The sequence below is a fragment of the Delphinapterus leucas genome, chromosome 1 (assembly GCF_059928025.1).
Source record: "Delphinapterus leucas isolate spDelLeu-1000000601 "Yukka" chromosome 1, BTC_Dleu_Yukka2, whole genome shotgun sequence".
In the NCBI taxonomy this organism is placed as follows: Eukaryota; Metazoa; Chordata; class Mammalia; order Artiodactyla; family Monodontidae; genus Delphinapterus; species Delphinapterus leucas.
The window spans coordinates 116792645-116811059 of record NC_143129.1 but is presented as its reverse complement, the minus strand read 5'-3'; the positions used below and the strand labels follow the sequence as shown (position 1 = coordinate 116811059).

The window sequence follows — 18415 nt, the reverse complement described above, 5'->3', positions numbered from 1 at the left end:
AGTTTGTTTTGCACAGATTTATTCTCCTTAACGTTGTTGCCATGTTGAGTTTTAAACATATATATGTAATTTAAAAGGAGTTTGTACCTTGTCATTAGGTTATTACTAATAAGGTCACACAGTTATTAAAAGAGTTTATACATTTTGTTAACTTTACCTGTGTGTAATAGTTTGTAAGCTACTACTGTTCATTTAAAATCACTATTAGAATGAAGCTGAAACCAAGAGCAGGTCCAACTTTGTTCAGTATACTGTATATTGACATTAATTAAAACATCAGTATGAATTCAAACAAGACTGTAGATGGTAATTCAATTCATGAAAACATGATGGTAGACTTGGATTACCATGAGATCATATTCAGTAATGGGCCAAAATGAGAGTTGTTTTAGTTACCTGAGGCCTAAACCAAAATTCATTTATTGACCTAATATGTACAGAACACCTAATATATGTCAGGCACTGTGCTGGTACAGAGTAACTTCTCTTTAATGATTTTTTTTTAACTTCCTGTTGTCCTCTCCTACACTCCTTGTCCAGGCAGGTCCAGAATTCTCATATTGCCCTATGATAATTTAGAGTTTTACACTGAATTACCACACCTTAACCTGTCTTCAAAAAATATTTTATCCATTTTCTGTGATTATTTCTTTTCTTTGCAACTCCCCACACTCTTATTTCTTTAATACTTAACTTGATACTAAGAGGAAAGCAAGTTGATTGACATAATTCACACACAGACATTGTCCTTTCTAACCTTTCACACATACTATTTATATACTTGAAAGGTTGCTAACTCCCACCTTAGAAACTTTGAGGCAACAGGAAGACTGAGTTATTGTTGAGCATGGTTCTAATCAGAATCAATGGAGTCATTACGATTCTCTACTTAAATAGTAACTGTCTAGACTTAAAGCTGCTACAACATTAAATGTTCTTTATAGAATATTTTGCTCTGACCTTTCAACAGTTTGATTAAAGATCTATGTAATGTTTGTGTACCTCCAATCAAACACCAGTGTGGAGATAAACATAAAATGCTGAGTACATCTTATGTTTATGATGATAAGATGATAAATGTATCTTATATTAACGGGTGTATGAAGAAAATGAGAGGGGACTTCCCAGGTCAAACGTTTCCAAAATTAGGGATAAATATTTCAATGACCTGGATGATTCTTTTAATCTCCCTTTACAGTATTCTCATTCCTTGTCATAGGACATATGGTATACCTTGTAACAGTGTCATGATAGGGCTGGAACTGGAAGGATATTATAAAATATTGCCACAAAAGTGTTTTTCTTCACATATTCATTCATTTAACAAATATTTTCTGAGCACTTGGTGTGTATCAGGCTAGGACCTTGGAAATATAGTGAGTGACAAGCAAAAGGAGTAGCATATACAATCTCTTTTTAGAATTCCTATTTTTGGTGCTACCAGATCAAACTCATGCCAACCATCTTGAGGGAAATTCTATTCATAGTTAAGGTTGTTCATTGAGGACACAAATCTGAAAGTCATTGCAATATATCAGAAAGATTAGAAGAATTCAGTGTATACACTACAAGATGAAATAGAAACTCAAACTAGAAAACAGTACATCCTTTTGGAGTAATACCCAGAATGTGGCATCAAAATTACCATAATCTATCAGTTAATCTAATCTGTGTATCCAGAACTGTGTGTATTTACCTAAATATACAGATTATACCTATGTTCAGGTATCTGTATAAATATGCATAGTTAGAAGATTTGGAAATTTAGATACCAGGATTGAATCTGGTTTCTGAATGGGATTATTGGTATCTTTATTCTTCATTAATATTTTATGGCTTTATTTCTATAATGAGCATATGTCACTTTTGTAATAGTAACAGCCTGGGTAAAATGGCATAAATCTGCAGATTAATGCAGAAATTCTTTAAGTACTTGAAATTTATGAGAAAGGTAGATGAGATGAAGCCTATCATTAATAGCAATTGCCCTGACAGATAATCTAACTGGTGCTTTTCAGTCATTCTCAATGTCTTCTAACATGGCCAATAATAATTTAAATTACAATGACAATCTAAGAGTTAAGTTTTCTTCAACATATGCTGCCCACTAAGTATATCAAAGCATTATTTGAAGATGATTTATAGATTTAGTAAATATTTGGAAACTAACATGTTTCTTTACATATGTTTAAAAGAAAAAAAATTTTTTGCTCCCAAAATGCCTCTACCTCATGTTATTTTTTTTTTGTATAATCTACTAATTACTATATGTTAACCCATTTTACTGAAATCAATGTTTTGTTTCTTTGTAGTGAACCCCATGCACGGTTCTATGCAGCTCAGATAGTGCTAACATTCGAGTACCTCCATTCACTAGACCTCATCTACAGAGATCTAAAACCTGAAAATCTCTTAATTGACCATCAAGGTTATATCCAGGTATGACTTGAACACATTATATCTAATGTATTTCAGAAATACTAGGTAAGAAGTTATATGTATTTAACCACAACTACCAATATTGGATTCTTTTTTTTTCTTTGAAGGAGACAATTCTTCCTAACAGTTTAAATTGAGCTCACAGTTCTGTTGCTATTACAGAACCAAAAGTTCCATCAAAGATGGAACCTGTTTCTATCTCCCTTAGTCTGTAGTTGTAAACTGATTTCAGGCTCCTGCGTAAAGAAATAATAGCTAAATTTGTGAGTACTCACTTAGTGCCAGGCATTATTCTAAGTGTTTTTACATGTATCATCTCTTTTAATTCTGATAACACTATGAAATGTAAATACTATTGTTATCCTCATTTTAAGATTAATGAAACTAAGGAACAGCAAGGTCACACACGTAGAGTCATAATTGAACCCCGTCAGCCTGTGCCAAGAGTCCATGCTTTTTAACACTACAGTGCAGCTACGAAAGGGGGCCCAGCTACCAATAATGGACTCGTGGTAGTGTTTTCTTTCCATTTGTACTATCAATAGAATGAGAGCATTCCTTTTTACGCAGTTATTAAGATTCTCCCAGTGATGCTTTTACACTTCTGAGGATGTAATTAAGGGCAGAGGACAATGCTGGACTTAAGGAACACTCCTAGCACTGCTTCATTTTTATTAAAACTATTTTTTTTTTTTTTTGGTTCATTTGTTTCTTTGTGTCAGGGAAAGGTTCTCCAGCATGGGTTGCTTTAACCTTTATTCACTAAACAGTGCCTTCTTGGATTAGTGTCAATTACATTGACTTAATTTTTTTCATGGTGTTAATTTTAACTCTGATTTTTAACTTTCAACTTAGGTACAGTAGTACATTTATTATGAAATAATAAATGTTTACAAGTTTTTTTGTCTTTTATAGGTCACAGACTTTGGGTTTGCCAAAAGAGTTAAAGGCAGAACTTGGACATTATGTGGCACTCCAGAATATTTGGCTCCAGAAATAATTCTCAGCAAGGTATATTTATAATGTAGTTATGTAAGAAGTAGAAATATAAGGCATGCATCACTGTGGACTTTCATAAAAAAAAAAGTTTATTGATCTAATTTTACATGTTTAATCTAAATATGAATTTAAATCTATTTGTTCATAATTACTAAAAAGTAATTATTTAGCGTCTACCAGTAATCCCATTAACTGGTGATTTTAACTCTGAATCTGAGAGAATTAGTATGAATAAATCTGACCTCTAGACCCATGTTTTGAAGCCAAAAGCATAGCCTATTCATAATTATTGCCAATACAGGAGGGCGAGGAGGCCCTTGCTCTGGGTTACACCAAGAGGCAAACTAAAGACGACATGTACTAGTTGAAATTCTTCCTTTGTTTCAACTTTACCACTTAAATGAAAAAAAAGTATGTGAATTATTTTTTAAAATTTTAGTTTAAAAATAGGAATATTATAGCAATTGAATAGTTATAGTCTTATTGAATACAGTTCTGCTTTTCTAAACAGTGCAAAATGTGGTGAGAGAAATTTTTAATCATATCACAAAGGATGATTTAACTTTTGTTTTCCTTTCTACTGCCATCCCTTGGTGGAGAAAGCCAGAAAGGAGCGACTGATAATAACTGGGCACAGGAGCCAGGAAAGAGAAAGGGATAACACAGATGCTTTGATATTTACACATTGAATAACTACCCCCTGAATCATTGAAATTTGGCTAACCTACAGAAGTATTAGAATAAAATAATTCTTTCAGCGTTCCTCTCATTATCTTACATAATTTACATCATTTATAACTTTTACTCTTTTATAATCTAAATATCATTAACATATTTCTTCTTTAAGTACATTTAACAAATAATGATAACATAGTAGGGCCCAAAACTTTAAAAACTGTATGTGTGTATATATATATATGTGGTAAAAGAAATAGCTATTCATTGTATAAAATTTGGAAAATGTAGAAAAATATAAAGAAAGAATCAAAAAACCTATAATCTCACCATCCAGAGGTAGCCTTTTTAAAAAAACATTTTAATATATTTTTTTATGCATGTTATAGTGAATGTACAGTTTTGTATTCAGCTTTTTCACTTGAATGATAATAAGCATGCAAATATAATTCTAATGGCTTATTTGAAAATGTACCATATTGTATTTTGCCATTCTTCTATTGTTGAGTATTTAGGTTATTTCATTTTTTTCGATTATAGATCACTGTGATAAACATCTTTGTACATAAAGCTTTTTCTATATTTTAAATTATTTTTTTAGGATAGATTCCTAGAAGTGGAATTACAGGGTCAGAGAGTATGAACATTTTTAAGCCTTTCAATACATGTTGCCAAAGCACTGTCCAAAAAGATTGTAGCAATTTTGCACTTCTCAGCAGTGTTTGAGAGTACCTGTTTCACCACACTTTCTCCAGCATTGGGTATTCTTGTTTTAAAAACCATTACTAATTTGATAGACAGTAAATGATATCTAATTATTTTAAGTCTTATGTCTGATTATTAGATTGTTTTAATGCTTAATAGCCATTTGGTATTTCTTTGTGTGTATGAATTATTAGTTCATGTCCTTTGCCCATTTTTCTATTATAATTTAGTTTTTCTTACTGATTTGTTTTAGAAAGCATCTGGAATACTTATTATGAACATTAGTACACAATCCAAAACATAGAAATCAGTTTGGTAAAAGGATCTGTTTCAACGTTACATGCTTTCATTATAGCAAAAAACATGGTAATTACATTATTAATGAATAGAATTTAAAGAATTAAAGCAAAGTTGATGCCATTTCTATTAGCAAAACAAAGTGCTATTACTATTTTACTAGTCTCTCTCATTTTAAAAACATACAGAAGCAGGAAATAAAAAGAAAAAATCTCTATATTATTATATTTTAGCCAGTAATTTGAAAATTAAATAGTTTATAAGCTAAAATTTTGGAAAAAGGTTGGACTAGGGGGAGTGGCGAAGGTAATTAAAGGCTGTATCTGATGGCAGACCAAAAGATCTGGCAAGAACTCAGCTCATTTCTCTCCATGATCAAGTTGTTTTGTTTTTTTTCATAATCTTTTGTGCCAGTTGACACTGATTATGGCTGATAACAAACTTTATATAAACATGTTAATATTTTATTCTTATTTATTTTCTTATCAATACTTCTAAATCTTAATTTTAGTAGGCTTAACATGAAAAAAAAATAAGAAACCTTAGAATTGTACATTTGGTTTGCAACACACTCTTTATACACATCATTTCCTTTCATTTGATGTAGTCCCCACAAAATCCCATGAATTAGTTATCTTTCTTGTATACCTTTTAGAGATGAGAAACAAAACACTAGATGAATAAAGTATACTTAAATATTTACATTTATTATGTTCCACATTAAACTTTTAGCTTTCATAAGATCCTGTGAAGTGGATGGGATTATCCCAAGTATATTCACCCTCTTAACCCCAACAATATAGAATATTCTGAAGTCAACTCCACTGTTTATTATGAAGTACAATATCTACTCTTTCATTTTAAAACTTTTGACCTTTCTGAGTATTCTCTAGAAAACCTAATTCATAATATTATGGAACTAGATTGGGCTTTAAGGGGTAATTTGGTCCAATTCCCTTCCTACTGTTGAGCAACAACTAAATTATCCCAATTAAACAGGGCATTTTTTATTGTCTTTAATATTCTTAATGATTTTAGGAAGAAGATTTAATAATATTTCCTAATATCCAATTTAAGTATCTGGAAATTTTCCCCTTTGTTTAATTCAAATCTGACCTGATACATTTTGTTTATTTTTTATTTTATCCTGAATTACTGCTCAGCAACTGCTTTTTAAAATTTTTCATATGCTTGAAGATCACTTTGAAATAATTTATGACTTCATTCTCCTCTGAGTGAATTAAGTAATAATTGACATTTGGTGTTGGTTTATCTTAGGGCTACAATAAGGCAGTGGATTGGTGGGCATTAGGAGTGTTAATCTATGAAATGGCAGCTGGCTACCCCCCATTCTTTGCAGACCAACCAATTCAGATTTATGAAAAGATTGTTTCCGGAAAGGTAAGTAATACAATTTATTATTCCTTTATTATTCATTATTTCTATAAATGAATTTTAAGCTTTGTAGATTGAAACCATTTGATGTCATCAGAATATTACCCTAAATTGGGAAAAAGACAGAAATATCCATAGTTGCTGCCCTTATATTTAGCAGCTTAAATGAGCAGCACTCATTTAAGATAGCGTAAATACCGAATCATTGAAGTCTTTTAAGTAAAAAAGGGCAATTTTACAAACATATTAGCAAAATAATAAAGCAGTTTCCATTATTAGCATTTTTATCACTTGTAAAACACAGGATCATAGCCCTAATTCTTCCATATTCCTTCAAATAAATAAAAATTGTTAGTTATTTCATGTGGGTATCTGCTTGGAGAGAAGTTTTAGGGGCTGTTTTTATATGCCGTTGCTTTTTTAGGAGAGACTTGTTTGAATTATGTCAAACATTACAAAATTGGAAGTAGACATAGAATAGATAAGCCTTTTTAAGATGGGAATTCATAGAAATGATGTAAACAGTTTTTCATGTTAATGTGATTATAATTGCCACTGATCTTTAGCAAATATGAAAATAACATTAATTCTTCTTGAATATGAGTAGATGTACTATAAGTCAGAGTATTTTATATTTTGTAATTACTCCATAAACCTTTCTTCTTTTGCATTTATAATCCCTAATTTTGTTTCCAAGAGTATTTTGTTTAAAGTCAATCATTCACTCTTGCTGTAACTCATGCATTAGATCCTTTTTAAAAATACTGCAGTCAGTTTTAATAGAGATGAGCCTGATTCAGTAGGCTTTCAAAAATTCCCAGAAGGCCTTCTATGCATTTATGACAGAGTTCATGGGAAGGGATAGTTTCCTTATTTTTCCTTTTCCTACATGTGGTATGCTCTATTAGTTTGTTTTGTTTATTTGTTTGTTTTTGATCATATAACATCAGTCTTGACATGACATTCCCTGAGATGTGATATAGTTGACTTTTTTGTATTTTGTGAAAGGCAGAGATAAGCCTAATCAACCTAAAGAATCTGGAAGGAGATAGAAGAAAAATCTGTTTCTTTATATCTCAGCCAGATTCGTGTTCTATATTTCATATGAAAGCTGACCCTTTGCATTCATGAACTTAAAATTTATAAGGTCAGCTATTCAGAAGGTACCCTCAATGTCCATAATATAATAATTTATCTTTGTTACTAAGACCCAAATTTAAATAGCTGGATGGAACAAGACACCAATAGAATGAGTCTCTCCAGCCACCTAGAACCCACATCTCAACACAGTGTTGTTCCATATGTCATAGTGCATATGCAGTCTACAGGGATCACAAGATTTTCAGTTATATTTTACTGTATTTTATGGGAGGAAGTTTTATATTATGGCAGGTTCACAAACTAGGGGACTAACTAAAGAATGCATACTTCAACTATGTCAAAGGTAAAAAATAAATACCTCTTACAGCTAACTAAGCTAGGTTCTTGAAAGATTCACACTAAAGTAATATAGAAAGGTAGACGAAGTGTTGATATTTAGGTAATTAAGTATTACTGCTGTCCCTGCTACATTTGTAGATCTCTAAGCTTCAGGTTTCTTATCTTTGTAATTGTTTTCACCCAGCAGGATATTAAAGTCAAAGTAAGAGAACTTTTGAGATGAACAAAACAAAAAATCAAGAAAAATTAATAGACAAGGCAGTGATTTATTTTTTAAGAATTTGAGAAGTGATTATGTAAAATCTCAAGAGAAAATAAGGCCAAAGGTCATATGAAGAATAATGAGAGGACTAAAATACTTTTAAATAACTGAATGGGAGAAGCATATTTTACTAGTACAAAGACTAAGAATGCAGAAATTATAGTAATAGTTCCAAATAATTTAATTGCAGTTAATTACAGAGTTCCTGAATCTTTACTATATTGCTTTTATTTATACTTAATTTCATAGGAGGAATCAAATTTTCTGACAAGGATGCTGTCATAACTAAATTTTATTTACTTAGAAAAATTGTTTTAGCTAAAACAAATGTATCTTCATCTGTATGAATTGGCCTCTGTTTGCCAATCATTGTACATTGTGTAATTTTTTTGGCTACTTATGAATATGTTTTTATTTCATATCAAACTTTAACATTTAGAATCCAATGGTAGCACACGGTTTAAATTTAAATCTGCATAAATTCTAAAATTGTAACAGTTTAAATCCTGGTCACCTTAGAAGAGAAGAGTAGCAACATAAAATTTTATCATATCACAATATCTGATTTTTTTCCTTTATTTATTAGAAATACTATAGGGTGTTTGGTGTACTATTGTTTTTAACTAAAGGTGCCAGATTATCTCTCCCCATATTGGATGTAAAGTTTTCATTCCTTGTTCTCTTTATGCATTTAAAGTAGAACTCGTGAAAACAAAATAATTGTTATTAAGTGATCTCTAGGATCTGTATTATTTGAATGTAAAATCATATTCACATTTCCCAATAAAACCATCTGTTTCAGCACTCAAATCCAAACTAGAAGTTATCTCTATCCACATTACAGAGTATTATTATCTCTCTAGTTAGTAGCTAAAAGTCAAATTGGAGACAAACTTGTTTTCAAATTTTTTAATTGTTCAAGTCATTGAAAATCCACTTTTGGTCTTACATATCCTGTATTTGTATTTAAATTTTTTAATGGTTTTAATGATATCAAATAACATTTAAAAATATACTTTGCATTCAGAATTTTTTTCTTTTTTTAAAAAGCATGGTATTTTATACAACAATATTTTATGTTGATTATATTTTCGGAAACCATGTTATAAAGATTATAGGTATCATTGACTTATCAAAGTTAAATGAAATGTGTTTAATGAAGTGATTAATTCACTAAAGTACATATATTTGAACATTAGATTTTTACGTTCTTTCTCTATTTACAATATTTTAATTCAAACTGGTATTTATAAATGTACAGAAAGATGATCAACCAGCTTGTTAGATCCTCTCCTACACATATTTTGCCTTTAAAAAAAACAGAGGAGGTGGTATTTATTTATTTATTTTTATTGGGGTATAGTTGTTTTACAATGTTGTGTTAGTTTCTACTGTACAGCGAAGTGCATTTCCCTGTGCTATACAGCAAGTTCTTATTATTTATCTATTTTATACATATTAGTGTATATATGTCAATCTCAATCTCCCAATTCATCCCACCACCCATGCCCCCTGCTTCCCCCACTTGGTGTCTATACGTTTGTTCTCTACATCTGTGTCTCTTTTTCTGCCTAGCAAACTGGTTCATCTGTACCATTTTTCTAGATTCCACATATATGCGTTAATATACAATATTTGCTTTTCTGTTTCAGACTTAACTTCACTCTGTATGACACTCTCTAGGTCCATCCATGTCTCTATAAATAACCCAATTTTGTTCCTTTTTATGGCTAAGTAATATTCCATTGTATATATGTATCACATCTTCTTTATATATTTGTCTGTTGATGGACATTTAGCTGGTTTCCATGACCTGGCTATTGTAAATAATGCTGCAATGAATATTGGGGTGCATGTGTTTTTTTGAATTGTGGTTTTCTCTGGGTATGTGCCCAGTCGTGGGATTGTTGGATCATATGGTAATTCTATTTTTAGTTTTTTCAGGAACCTCCATACTGTTCTCCATAGTGGCAGTATCAGTTTACATTCCCACAAACAGTGCAAGAGGGTTCCCTTTTCTCCACACCCTCTCCACATTTATTGTTTGTAGACTTTCTGATGATGCCCATTCTGATTGGTGTGAGGTGATACCTCATTGTAGTTTTGATTTGCATTTCTCTAATAATTAGTGATGTTGAGCAGCTTTTCCTGTGCCTCTTGGCCATCTGTATGTCTTTGGAGAAGTGTCTATTTAGGTCTCCCACCCATTTTTTGATTGGGTTGTTTTTTTTTTGATATTGATCTGCATGAACTGTTTATATATTTTGGAGATTAATCCTTTGCCCATTGATTCGTTTGCAAATATTTTCTCCCATTCTGGGGGTTGTCTTTTTGTCTTATTTATGGTTTTCTTTGCTGTGCAAAAGCTTTTGTTTCATTAGATCCCATTTGTTTATTTTTGTTTTTATTTCCATTACTCTAGGAGGTGGGTCAAAAAAGATCTTGCTGTGATTTATGTCAAAGAGTGTTCTTCCTATGCTTTCCTCTAAGAGTTTTATAGTGTCTGGTCTTACATTGAGGTCTTTAATCCATTTTGAGTTTATTTTTGCATATGGTGTTAGAGAGTGTTCTAATTTCATTCTTTTACATGTAGCTGTCCATTTTTCCCAGCACCACTTATTGAAGAGACTTGTCTTTTCTCCATTGTATATTCTTGCCTCCTTTGTCATAGATTAGTTGACCATAGGTGCGTGGGTTTATCTCTGGGCTTTCTATCCTGTTCCATTGATCTATATTTCTGTTTTTGTGCCAATACCATATTGTCTTGATTACTGTAGCTTTTTCTGCATCTATTGAGATGATTATATGGTTTTTATCCTTCAATCTGTTAATATGGTGTGTCACATTGATTGATTTGTGTATATTAAAGAATCCTTGCATCCCTGGGATAAATGCCACTTGATCATGGTGTATGATCCTTTTAATGTGTTGTTGGATTCTGTTTGCTAGTATTTTGTTGAAGATTTTTACATCTATATTCATCAGTGATATTGGTCTGTAATTTCCTTTTTTTGTAGTATCTTTGTATGGTTTTGGTATCAGGGTGATGATGGCCTCGTAGAATGAGTTTGGGAGTGTTCCTTACACTGCAATTTTTTGGAAGATTTTGAGAAGGATGGGTGTTAGCTCTTCTCGAAATGTTTGATAGAATTCACCTGTGAAGCCATCTGGTCCTGGACTTTTGTTTATTGGAAGATTTTTAATCTCAATTTCAGTACTTGTGATTGGTCTGTTCATAATTTCTCTTTCTTCTTGGTTCAGTCTCTCAACGTTGTGCTTTTCTAAGAATTTTTCCATTTCTTCCAGGTTGTCCATTTTATTGGCATATCGTTGCTTGTAGTAGTCTCTTAGGATGCTTTGTATTTCTGCACTGTCCGTTGTAACTTCTCCTTTTTCACTTCTAATTTTATTGATTTGCGTCCTCTCCCTCTTTTTCTTGATGAGCCTGGATAAAGGTTTATCAGTTTTGTTTATCTTCTCAAGGAACCAGCTTTTAGTTTCATTGATCTTTGCTATTGTTTTCTTCATTTCTATTTGATTTATTTCTGATCTTATTTTTATGATTTCTTTCCTTCTACTAACTTTGGGTTTTGTTTGTTCTCCTTTCTCTAGTTCCTTTAGGTGTAAGGTTAGATTGTTTATTTGAGATTTTTCTGGTTTCTTGAGGTAGGATTGTATTGCTATAGCCTTCCCTCTTCAAACTGCTTTTGCTGCATCCCATAGGTTTTGTGTCATTGTGTTTTCATTGTCATTTGTCTCTAGGTATTTTTTGATTTCCTCTTTGATTTCTTCAGTGATCTCTTGGTTATTTATTTAGTAAAGTATTTTTTAGCCTCCATGTGTTTGTGTTTTTTACATTTTTTGTTTTTCCTGTAATTTATTTCTAATCTCATAGCATTGTGGTTGGAAAAGATGCTTGATATGATTTCAGTTTTCATAAATTTACCAATGCTTGATTTGTGACCCAAGATGTGATCTATTCTGGAGAATGTTCCATGTGCACTTGAGAAGAAAGTGTAACCTTCTGTTTTCGGGTGGAATATCCTATAAATATCAATTAAACCTGTCTGGTCTATTGTGTCATTTAAAGCCTGTGTTGCCTTTTTTATTTTCATTTTGGATGATTTGTCCATTGGTGAAAGTGGGCTGTTAAAGTCCCCTAGTATGATTCTGTTACTGTTGATTTCCCCTTTTATGGCTGTTAGCATTTGCCTTATGTATTGAGGTGCTCCTATGTTGGGTGCATAAATATTTACAATTGTTATACCTTCTTCTTGGATTGATCCCATGATTATTATGTTGTCTCCTTCTTTGTCTCTTGTAACAGTCTTTATTTTAAAGTCTGTTTTGTCTTATATGAGAATTGCTACTCCAGCTTTCTTTTGATTTCCATTTGCATGGAATATCTTTTTCCGTCCCCTCACTTTCAGTCTGTATGTGTCCCTAGGTCTGAAGTGGGTCTCTTGTAGACAGCATATATACAGGTCTTGTTTTTGTATCCATTCAGCCAGTCTGTCTTTTGGTTGGAGTGTGTAATCTATTCACATTTAAGGTAATTATCGATATGTATGTTCCTATTACCATTTTCTTAATTGTTTTGGGTTTGTTTTTGTAGGTCCTTTTCTTCTCTTGTGTTTCCCACTTAGAGAAGATTCTTTAGCATTTGTTGTAGAGCTGGTTTGGTGGTGAATTCTCTTAGCTATTGCTTGTCTGTAAAGCTTTTGATTTCTCTGTCAAATCTGAATGAGATTCTTGCTGGGTAGAGTATTCTTGGTTGTAGGTTGTTCCCTTTCATCACTTTAAATATATCATACCACTACCTTCTGGCTTGCAGGATTTCTGCTGATAAATCAGCTGTTAAATGTATGGAGTTACCTTGCATGCTATTTGTCATTTTTTCCTTGTTTATTTTAATATTTTTCTTTGTCTTTAATTTTTTTCAGTTTGATTACTATGTGTCTCGGCTTGTTTCTCCTTGGGTTTATCCTGCCTGGGACTCTCTGTGCTTCCTGGACTTGGGTGGCTATTTCCTTTCCCATGTTAGGGCAGTTTTCTACTATAATCTCGTTAGGTAAGCTTTCTACTATAATCTCTTCAAATATTTTCTTGGGTCCTTTCTCTCTTTTCCTTCTGGGACCCCTATAATGTGAATGTTGGTGCATTTAATGTTGTTCCAGAGTCTCTTAGGCTGCCTTCATTTCTTTTCATTCTTTTTTCTTTATTCTGCTCTGTGGCAGTGATTTCCACCATTGTGTCTTCCAGGTCACTTATCCATTCTTCTGCCTCAGTTATTCTGCTGTTGATTCCTTCTAGTGTATTTTTCATTTCAGTTATTGTATTGTTCATCTCTGTTTGTTTGTTCTTTAATTCTTCTAGGTCTTTGTTAAACATTTCTTGCATCTTCTTGATCCTTGCCTCCATTCTTTTTCCAAGGGCCTCAATCATCTTCACTATCATTATTCTGAATTTTCTGGAAAGTTGCCTATCTCCACTTCATTTAGTTGTTTTTCTCAGGTTTTAACTTGTTCCTTCATCTGGGACATAGTCCTCTGCCTTTTCATTTTGTCTATCTTTCTCTGTTTGTGGTTTCATTCTGCAGGCTGCAGGATTGTAGTTCTTCTTGCTTTTGCTCTCTGCCCTCTGGTGGTTGAGGCTATCTAAGAGGCTTGTGCAACCTTCCTGATGGGAGGGACTGGTAGTGGGTAGAGCTGGGCATCCCTCTGGTGGGCAGAGCTCAGTAAAACTTTAATCTGCTTGTCTGCTGATAGACGGGGCTGGGTTCCCTCCCTGTTGGCTGTTTGGCCTGAGGCGACCCAGCACTGCTGCCTACAGGCTCTTTGGTGGGGCTGATGGCAGACTCCAGGAGGGCTGACTCCAGTGAGTACTTCCCAGAACTTCTGCTGCCAGTGTCCTTGTCCCTGCAGTGAGCCACAGCCACTCCACCCCGCCCCCCGCAGGAGACCCTCCAACACTAGCAGGTAGGTCTGGTTTTGTCTCCTATGGGGTCACTCCTCCTTCCCCCTGGGTCCTGATGCACACACTATTTTGTGTGTGCCCTCCAAGAATGGAGTCTCTGTTTCCCCCAGTCCTGTCGAAGTCCTGCAATCAAACCCCATTGGCCTTCAAGTCTGATTCTTTGAGGATTCCTTCTCCCATTGCCAGACCCCCAGGTTGGGAAGTCAGAACCTGGGGCTCAGAACCTTCACTCCAGTGTGTGGACTTCTGTGGTATAATTGTTTTCCAGTTGAGAGTCGCCAACCCAGCAGTTTTGGGATTTGATTTTATTGTGATTGCACCCCTCCTTCCATCTCATTGCAGCTCTCCTTTGTCTTGGATGTGGGGTATCTTTCTTGGTGAGTTCCAGTGTCTTTCTGTCAATGATTGTTCAGTAGTTAGTTGTGATTCCAGTGCTCTCGCAAGAGGGAGTTGGAGGTGGTATTTAAATGTCAAATTATTCATGCAATATTAAGATTCAGGTTTAGAAATGCATAGTTAACAGAAAAGTCTTATAATTCCCACATTAACTGTGCCTCATCCTAGTAATACATATGCTGAGTTTCTGTATATAGTCTTTAAATTTAATACTTCAGTGCCATATACTCTATACAAGAATCAGTTATGGTTTCCACAGCAACTCTATCTGGCTGCATTACCCTTGTTAATACAAAAGTTAACGTTGTATTCAAAAATGACATTTGCAAATAAGGTGGCAGGCAAGTAACAGCTGTGTGGAAACCTTAAAGTTAGAGTTTTTTGGGTTTTTTTTTTTAGTACGCAGACCTCTCACTGTTGCGGCCTCTCCCGTTGCAGAGCACAAGCTCCGGACGCACAGGCTCAGCGGCCATGGCTTACAGGCCCAGCCGCTCCGCGGCATGTGGGATTTTCCCAGACCGGGTTACGAACCCATGTCCACTGCATTGGCAGGCGGACTCTCAACCACTGCGCCACCAGGGAAGTCCTAAAGTTAGTTTTTGACTTATGTAATTAAAAAAAATTCTTAGCTCCATTATGTATGAAGTAAATATTATTCCATTTTTAATGAGCACCAAAAATGTACAAGGAGACACTATACAAAATATAAAGTTGTAAACATATGTATACACAGAATGATCCAAGAGTGAGTTAATTTTTTTTTTTTTTTTTTTTTTTTCGGTATGCGGGCTTCTCACTGTTGTGGCCCCTCCCGTTGCGGAGTACAGGCTCCGGACGCGCAGGCCCAGTGGCCACGGCTCATGGGCCCAGCCGCTCCATGGCATGTGTGATCCTCCCGGACCAGGGCACGAACCCACGTCCCCTGCATCGGCAGGCGGACTCTCAACCACTGTGCCACCAGGGAAGCCCTCAAGAGTTAGTTAACTTTTTCCTGAAGAGCAATCCACATTCACATGAAGTGTAGTTGATTAGCACCCAGATGGCTATTCCCTTCTATGTCTAAGGTCCCCAAGACCATTCCCAGGTTAGGTGATTCACTAGGACGACTCACAAAATTCAGCATATAGTAATACTCAAGGAATGAATACCTTTCATTGTAACAAGTACCTTACAAAAAAGTTTATAAACTAAAATCAGCAAAGGCAAAAGTCACATGGGGTAATGTCCAGAGGAAGCCAGCACAAGCTTTCAAGAGTCCTCTCCCAAAGGAGTCAAAAAGGACGCTTCATTCCTCCAGCAACAAATTTGGCAACATGGATGAAATGTTATCTATCAGGGAAGCACAGTAAAGACTCAGTGCCCAAGGGTTTTATTGGGATTACATATACACCCTCTACCTAACACATAGCAAAATCCCAGACTCCCAGAACAAAAACAGATGTTCAGCATAAACCATATTATTTGTACCAACAGTCTAGGTACAGTGAGCCACTCATGTCATTTAAGGAAGTTTCTTTTCAATGTCTGGCACTTTGAATCACCATTCCAATTCCCAGATACTTGCCATTTGCCAAACTCGCAGGCAGGCCTTCCTAAAGGGTAGCAGTCTCAGGCCTGCTATATTTTCTCTTTTTTGTGTATTCCTAAGTAATATACACATATACAGATATACCACTACACTTTTTCTAAGGCACCATTGTTAATGCTTTTGGAGAAATTAAAATGCCATTTTCAATTTGGCATGGCTACAGTTAAAGAGACTTAACAGTATGCAGGAGTTATTTTCATGAAGTACAAAAGCAGTTATACCATTTACATAAAATCCAGTGCCGTGTTTTAACACCTTGCTGTGGACATTTAAAATTCTTCTTAATACCTGCTTTGAGACAGTCCTTACCTTAGGGGTCCTATGGGCAAATGATTCCAACTTGTTTTGCAAGGGATGGAATGAGGATGGGGTGGGTAATAACCTTTTGCAACCATCTGAATTCATTATGTCTATGCACTGTTTCTGCATAGGTAAGAACAGATCAGAGAGCCCACAATCATGGTGCTAATATTTATAAGTATTTTGTTAATGTCCTAGATGTTTCTTTTTATGTATAGGATCCAGGTTGATTAAACTTTCCCTGGGTCCTATGAGGCAGTGTGGAACTTAGCACCATATCTATTAGGAGCCCTAACGTATGAAAAGTTATGTGTTTTGAAAAATTAACTAATGTATATGCTCAGTTTTTCTAGATAATTTTTTTACTGGGATGGTAGATTTCTTGAACTGTACTAATTTAGAGAGAGGATTTCTCAAAATTTATTCCAGTATGCATGTGGACAGAAGTTAACAGATTATTTACTGTATGCAAACTCTTTTGAGTCATTTAAGCCCAGTAAATTTTACCCTGATGCATAAAAGATAATGTTACTGGTTGAACAATCTTTTCCTCTATAAATTGCAGAAGAATAGTGGTAAAATTTTTATCTTCTTCAATCAAAGATCAACTTTGTAATTTCTATGATTAAGCTGAGTGTAGACAAACTTGATTTTGGTCTTATTTTATTTCTAAAGTTAAAAACGAGTCAGTGAAGTTAAATCACCCAGTATGGATACTATAATAACATGCACTGATTTGCTTTCTGGATGTAACTTCTTACATTTTTAGAAAGTAATAGTTACTCCTAAAACTAAAATGTACAAGACTTTATAATCAGTGCTGAAAGCAGAACGATACTCCGTTTGCTTAATTCAGAGTAAATTTCACAGTTGTTTTAACATATTATGTAATATAATTTGACAAAGTTGTTTAAGGTATCAGCTATATTCACAATTCTGTCCTTATAAAACGGTTATGGCTGTCCATTTTCTCCCTGCCTCTATCAAATTTAAGAACCTTAGGAAAAGAAGAGAGTGTTTGTTGTACAAATTTAACAGGTGGAGCATGAGACAAGAAGAAAAGAGGAACCTCTTACACTCTCCAATGACTTTTCTAGCACAAGTGCCCTTGGGTAGTCTGGAAACATAATGATAGATATTGCTGACTTCCAGGTTCCTTCTTTGATTCAGAAATTCAACTTCAGTTCATTAAAATATTATCCTAATGAAAAGACTTAAAAATGAAACATGTATTGAATTAGTGCCTGCAAGATGCAAGGCAGTTCCACAGGGAGTTCCCTGGCAGTCCAGTGGTTAGGACTTGGTGCTTTCACTGCCGTGGGCCTGGGTTCAATCCCTGGTTGGGGAACTAAGATTAAGATCTCATAAGCTGCATGGCACAGCCAAAAAAAAAAAAAGGCCGTTTCATAAAAGTTAACTAATTTCTTTTCATACCTGCCAGATGAAATATACTCTTATCATTTTATAGATGAGGTAAGTGAGACTCAGAAAGGTAAAAGAGTTAGCCCTAAAGCATAGAGAATGTATGTAACTGGAGTTGGGATTGGAACCCATATATTCTTTCTACTAAAGAAATAGCTTAGTAGAATTTTTAAGATGACAAGAATGTTCCATTTTACTTAATTTAACTCCCTTATCCTATGTGTAGGTAAATCAAGGCTCAGAATTGCCCAAAGATAAAAGCTAGTTTGTGGCAAAAAGAGAAACCGAATCTAGTTCAGTGGTTCATTCATTACTCCTTCACTTGGCTTCAGTGACTTTTCATAATCTTAGTTTTATTCCTGAATTACGCATCTTTCCTTCTAAATCTCTTTGGCTTGATCCTCTTCTTTTCCTGCATTTCTTCTATTGGTGGTCTCATTCTCGTTATGACTTTTAATGCTAGCTGACAGCTCCCAAATTCATTTTTTCTGTCCATACATGACTCATTGAGTTGCAGACTT

General features: G+C 34.3%; 1 protein-coding gene across 4 annotated transcripts in view; it reads left to right on the top strand.

The window, feature by feature from the left end:
* PRKACB (protein kinase cAMP-activated catalytic subunit beta) overlaps positions 1-18415 on the top strand; it is a 142532-nt gene that overhangs the window by 109786 nt on the left and 14331 nt on the right. For all 4 annotated transcript variants that reach the window (XM_022580978.3, XM_022580973.3, XM_089920378.1 and 1 more), the window contains 3 exons: positions 2313-2439; positions 3355-3450; positions 6394-6516. In XM_022580978.3, the coding sequence (XP_022436686.1) occupies positions 2313-2439; positions 3355-3450; positions 6394-6516 (346 nt within the window). The remainder of the gene's footprint in view (positions 1-2312; positions 2440-3354; positions 3451-6393; positions 6517-18415) is intronic.